General features: G+C 27.2%; 4 protein-coding genes across 4 annotated transcripts in view, besides 4 other annotated features; 1 reads left to right on the plus strand and 3 right to left on the minus strand.

Annotated features, from left to right (window-relative positions):
• Positions 1-47: 47 nt before the first annotated feature.
• On the minus strand, positions 48-869 carry EDI_037130 (uncharacterized protein; the record flags this gene model as incomplete). The annotated part of the gene is made up of 1 exon (XM_001739415.1): positions 48-869. One exon carries the CDS (start codon positions 867-869, stop codon positions 48-50), a length of 822 nt encoding a protein of 273 aa, XP_001739467.1.
• A 32-nt stretch (positions 870-901) lies between these two features.
• Positions 902-981: a microsatellite.
• A 13-nt stretch (positions 982-994) lies between these two features.
• Positions 995-2434, plus strand: EDI_037140 (internalin-A precursor, putative; the record flags this gene model as incomplete). The annotated part of the gene is made up of 1 exon (XM_001739416.1): positions 995-2434. One exon carries the CDS (start codon positions 995-997, stop codon positions 2432-2434), a length of 1440 nt encoding a protein of 479 aa, XP_001739468.1.
• A 63-nt stretch (positions 2435-2497) lies between these two features.
• EDI_037150 (uncharacterized protein) lies at positions 2498-4732 on the minus strand (the record flags this gene model as incomplete). Its single annotated transcript, XM_001739417.1, has 1 exon — positions 2498-4732. One exon carries the CDS (start codon positions 4730-4732, stop codon positions 2498-2500), a length of 2235 nt encoding a protein of 744 aa, XP_001739469.1.
• Positions 2954-3007: a sequence feature (AT_rich).
• Positions 3059-3099: a sequence feature (AT_rich).
• A 563-nt stretch (positions 4733-5295) lies between the features above and the next one.
• Positions 5296-5316: a sequence feature (AT_rich).
• A 74-nt stretch (positions 5317-5390) lies between these two features.
• Positions 5391-6190, minus strand: part of EDI_037160 (lipase containing protein, putative) — a gene marked incomplete at both ends in the record, with an annotated part of 1610 nt that continues 810 nt past the window's right edge. Inside the window, one exon of the mRNA XM_001739418.1 lies at positions 5391-6187. Within this exon, the coding sequence (XP_001739470.1) occupies positions 5391-6187 (797 nt within the window). The remainder of the gene's footprint in view (positions 6188-6190) is intronic.

The following is a 6190-nucleotide window of genomic DNA, read 5'->3' on the forward strand; positions in this document are numbered from 1 at the left end:
AAAAGAAAGAAAATTAAAACATAATGAATTGATTTATTTTTCCTTTTTTATTCATTTGGTTCAAATATTATAACACTACTTTCAGTTCCATTAAAACAATGTTCACAGGAATATATTAATAATGCACCAAATTCTGGAATATCTTTTATTAATGAAATTATTGAAGGAAGTATTTCAAATTCATATAATAATTCATTCCCACATATCGAACATTTATGAACTTCTTCTTGTTTTTTTTTATTGGACTCATTAATAAATAATGGCTCTCCACCATATCTTACAATTTGTTTAGGATTTTCATTCATTGATGTTATAAATTTTTCCCATTGAGGATCTGACACAGTTTCAAATTCGTCTTCAGAATTCTCTTCTTCAATATTCTTAAATAATTTAATTTTTTCTAATTCACTGTCATTAAATTCTTTGAGTGTTTTGTATTCTTCATACCATTCAATCCATTTCCCACAACAGCCCTCTACCTTTTTCTTTTTTACTTCTTTTTTTGGTTGTGAAGTAATAATAGATGCAAATGTAGAATCGTCTATTTCAATCAAACTAAATCCTTCATCTTGTTTCTTTTCTTCTGTTTTCATTATTTGTTGTTTTGGTTGGATTGTTGAAAATGCTCTAAAACAAAGGTGGTGTGGGCAATAAAAAATTGATACATGGCGTGTTTGGTCTTCATCTATTGGACAATGAAGATATAACATTGACTTCATCTCTTGACCACATTCACAGCATTTTGGATATTCGATATTTAAACACTTACCATTATAACTTGACAACTCAAAATTTTCTTCATCAGTCTTTGAGACCCCACGGTTAGTGTAATAGCCAACACTACAAACAAATTTATTATTTGGCTCCATAAAAACAGAGATAATAATACACTCAAAAACCCTTTTTCAGTTTCTTTTTTTTTTTCTTTTTTTCATTAAAATTGTCTTTTATTTTGTTAGTTTTTCTATCTTAATTCTTTTTAGATAATATTGTCATGTCACTTACCTCTCGACATGAAAAGTGGAAACGTTGTTTTGGAAACAATTCATTCATTGCTACAATAAACTCAGTTGAAAATGTAGATGAATTATTTGATTTTGTTACTCATTCAAAACCTGACTTACAACAACTAATTGTGTCTATGATACAAGCTGACCACATCCCTGGTTTATCAGGGATTACCATGTTAACGTTTATAGATTTTAGTTTTAATACAATTAAAGATGTTAGTCCTCTTCTTGAATGTCCTTTATTACAAACACTTGTTCTTTCACATAACAATATTGAAAATATTATTTCCTTAACATCTTTAAATGCTCTCAACGCTCTTGATATTAGTTTTAATTCAATAACAGAAATAACAACACCACCTCACTTAGGCTCTTTAAAAGCATCTAACAACCCACTAGTACATTTGAATATTAATAGTTCATTACGTCTATTAACTATTGATGATTGCCCTTTAAAGAAGCTTAAATTAAGTCTTAATTCGTTAGATATAATAAGTGTTTCTAGATGTTCATTCGATTCTTTTAAATTAAAATGTGAAAATCTGAAAAGTATAGTTGCAGACTCCACACAGTTTAATAACCAGGTTATTGTTCAATTACCTCAATTATTTAATTTAAGTATGAACCAATCAGCCTTGGATTCTATTGTTAAAATGTTATCACAAATTACTACATTAACATCAATCACATTAGGACGTTGTAAATTAAAAGAAATACCACAAGAAATTTATACTCAAACTAATCTTGCTCGTCTTGTTCTTTTTAATAACCCAATCACTAAAATTTCAGAAGAAATTACTTCATTAATTCATTTAACATATATCGATATGTTAGATTGTTTAGTAGAGGATTGTCCTTCATTAACTAACCTAAACCAATTAGAACAATTTATGGCTTCTTATGATGAAGTTATTACAACATCAAAATACTATGAATCAAAGTTACCAAAACAATGCCAATTCATTGGAAGGGATTATGGTAAGTTTGATAAAATTATTGATAGTTTATTTCTTGGAAGTTATGCAAATGCACACAATAAAAGTTATCTTCAAGAAATGAAAATTACTCATATATTAACTATTGGACCATTACAACCAATATTTCCAGAGTTATTTGTTTATAAACAAATTAATATTGATGATAGTGTAAAAGAAGATATTAGTGTTTATTTTGAAGAGTGTTATCAATTTATTGACCAAGCAAGAAATAGTAGTGGTGCGGTATTAGTTCATTGTGCAGCTGGAATTTCAAGAAGTGCAAGTATTGTTATTGCTTATTTAATGAAAAAAAATAAGTGGACGTATGAACAAAGTTATAGTTATACTTTAAAATGTAGACCAATCATTTGTCCTAATAGTTCTTTTGTTGAACAATTAAAAGGATATGAAGAAAAAGTACTAATAAAAAAATGTAGTATAGTGTAAGTTTTATTATTATTTTTAAGCTCACAAGGACAATTTAAGTAAAATTAAATAAAAGAAGTCATATTAAATTAAATCGATTTTCATGTCTTTAGAAAAATCAGTTCTACATTTGAAAAGATCATTTGGATCAACATATTTAAAACCACCATCCCCTAAAATAGCATTTGCAATAAGAACAACTTGGTCCTTAGGAGTACAAAATATTTTAAATAATAATGAAAGATTTTCAAACATTGGACGTACAACAGCAGGAAATTTTAATGCTCTAATAGTATCACAAATAGCACTAACATCATACATAAATACAAATCCACCACTAATTGGAGTAATTTTTAATTTTTTAATTGTTCTGATAAATAAATCATGAAATCCATGAGCAATTCTAATTAAGAAATTCTTTTTATTTAATCCAGTTAACTTGCTATTAACTATTTTAATAGAGTTATTTAAATATTTGCAAATTTCAATTCCAATTGAAGTTGCTCTTGGATTTAATACCCAAGTTTCATCTTTTTCATCTTTAAATTTAAATTCATTTTTATAATTCATTAATTTTTCTATACAATTTAATAACCAATTACAAAGATTTTCTACTGAAGTGGATAGTGTTGATTGAATTGACTGAATTTTATTTTTAAATTGTTTATTATATTCATTTAATTTTTGAACAGAATATTTAAAACAAGGCGTTAGATTTTTTTCAAACATCATTTGGATTAATGAAATAGATTTACAAATATTATCTAATAAAGTTAAATAACTTGATAAAAATGGAATACTTTTATCTGGATGATTTGCTTGTTTTTGAGTTAAATAAACCATTCTTTCACAACAATCTAATAAAACATAATCTAGCCATTGTGTTAATGATGAAAATAATTTACTGATAACATAGTCAAATGAATCTGGTAAGGTTAGTGATTGTGCTCTAATTAATGCAAACGATAATTGATCACATACATTTTTAATTGTTGTAGGTTCTATAACTTTACTAAATCCATCAATATCAAGTTTAGAAACATTATCAATTTTAATAGACTTTTTATAAGTATTATAAGAATCTTGATTTTGTTTAAAAACAGATGCAATGTAACTGATTTCTGTTTCTGAATAGTTTGATGTTTTATCTTCTTCAAAAACTCGTTCAACAAGATCACTAAGAAATGCACCATTAATACCAAATGAAGTTAAACTTTTTACAAATGAATTAGTAATTTGATCATAAGCATCATAACATTTAAATAAATACTTCCAAAAGAAATCAGGGTCTTCGTCATATCCTTTATAAACATAAACACTATAAAAATTGGATATTCTAAATTTGAATATCTTTTGAACATATTTAGCAACAACAATATCTTTTTGAACAAATATTTTTTCTATTTCTCTTTTTTCTTTTTGAATTTGATTTAATATTTTTTTTAAGAATGCTTGAAGACATTGATTATTAATTTTACATACCTTATTATCTATTTCCTGATCTGTTTCTGCTAACTGTTCATCTTGTCTAATATCTATTTCATCATATAAAAATGCATTACCTTTAAGATACTCTTTAACACACTTATCTCCTCCATTTAAATAATACAATAACTCTGCATAATCTTTCATATCATTAATATTTTTTTCTGTCATAGCAGTTGAAAATTTTTTCATATATTCATTTTCTATATATGAATAAAACTTTTCTGTATTAGCTGTTCCAAGTGTTGTTTGTGGATTTTGAAGCTCTTTACACAATGTTTTTAATTTTTTTATTCGAGTAACAAAGTCAATATCCGGATATTCTTCTGTATATTTCCTTGGATCAAAGTTATTATCTTTATTGAATTTTGTAAACATATCAATAATCATTGATGCTTGTTTTCCCCTATTTGCTTCAACTGTTAAATCTTGAAGTCGTTCTCCTGCTTGCATAATATCTGTAGATAATTCAGAAACTCCATTTTCTGTTTGTTTAAATTCTTCTAATGCTTTATTAAATTTCTCTCGTGCATTAGTTACTGTTGATATATGTGTTTCTTCTTCATGAACACACTGCTCTTGTAACTGTTCTACTGATCTTTTATATGCAATGAATTGATTGTCAATTCGTGACTTAATAACATTTAAACACTGTAAGATTGGATCAATATCAAAAGCTTCAATCCCTTTTTCTATTGAATAGTCACATTGTTCAGATAATAATGAGTCAATATAGATTTCTGGTTCAAACGTTGACTGAAGAAATACATTTGTATCTTGTAATCGTTGTTCAATACTTTTAAGGTTCACTGGTTCTTTGTTATCCTTCGACATTTAATTTTTTTAAAGTTCTTTATTAACTTTTGAGTTCATTTTATATTTTTCTATTTTAAGTACTATAAAAACGAAATCTTCTCAAAAAAATAAAACAACTTCCTTGACTCTTTCTTGTATTCTTTTGTTACTTAGTTTAGTTTTGTAGTCACTTATCATCTTTTTGACGTCTATGCCTTATTAACAAAAAACAAAAAACTGAATTAGCTTTCTCCACTTCTTTCAGTTAGTGTTAGGAGCTGGTGTATCAATTTTTTCAACACTGGACTCTTTAGCCTCTTTTCTTTTAATCAACCACTCTCTGAGAGTTACTACTACTGCAAAGATACTTGCAAGCCCAATTAGAACAATAAACAAGCACCCAAAAATTAACAAGGTTGCTAATACATAATGGGCTCCTTGATAGTTGTCAGTCCAGTCTTCAGCAAAGACTCCAAAAGCAAACAACATGATTACAATCATATTCATCTTTTCTCTTTTGAATTTCTATCTTTATTTTGAGTGCCTTTTTATACTACTGTCTTTTCGATATTATTAATTCTCGTATCATCTTAAAAGTAAACTATATTTTATTAATTTAAAAACCATACTTTATTGAATAAATATCTTGAAATTTGAATTAAAAAAGATATGACATAAATTTAAAATATCAAAAAAATCATAACAGATCAGTTCCGTTAGTTTGAGGTTCATTAAAGTCAAACTTTCCAATCTCCTTAATACAATCGTTCACAATAGATTCATAAGAATGAGGGATATGGTCAAGATACATTGACATCTTTGGTAATATTCTCCCAAATGCTTCGTTTGGTACTTCAAACCATTGAGGGAGGTCTTCACTTGGTTTAGTTAAGTCTTCTAATTCAATTCCATCTGGAGAAATTGGCTTAGACACTGACTTTCCTGGAATCATTTGAATCACTCTACCAGAAGGAATAAAAGGGGGATGAGTTGTATTGATTAAGTTTATTGCTTGAATTAATTCATCTTTTTTATTTCCAATAATTTTTATTGCAGTTGTCATTGGATTCTCGACTTGTTTAACAGAATCAACAAGCAATTCTTTAGCATGTATTCCAATAATATCTTTAACACATTTGATCATTCCTTTAAAATACTCAAAACTACCTAAACTTAGTCTTGGGACAATATCATTATTATTAATTAAACTAATTACCATATTTTTCATATGTTTACAACATGCAATTTCTTTAGAAAATGCAGCTGCTGGTGCAAAAGCAAAACACTTTATATCCCAATCTGGATACGTCTCCAACAACAACGCAGATAATACAATACCAACACCACCCCCTAAAGAATGTCCTGTAATAATTATTTGATAATCTGGATATAGGTTATGAAGCATCTCCATTTTAGATGCAAGTGAAACAAACCTTCTCTTACCAGCATGGAATATACCAGAATGACATAACCCTTCAATTCCAAATACATTTACTT

Source organism: Entamoeba dispar, genomic scaffold, assembly GCF_000209125.1.
Source record: "Entamoeba dispar SAW760 scf_1105229462179 genomic scaffold, whole genome shotgun sequence".
NCBI classification, from domain to species: domain Eukaryota; phylum Evosea; order Mastigamoebida; family Endamoebidae; genus Entamoeba; species Entamoeba dispar.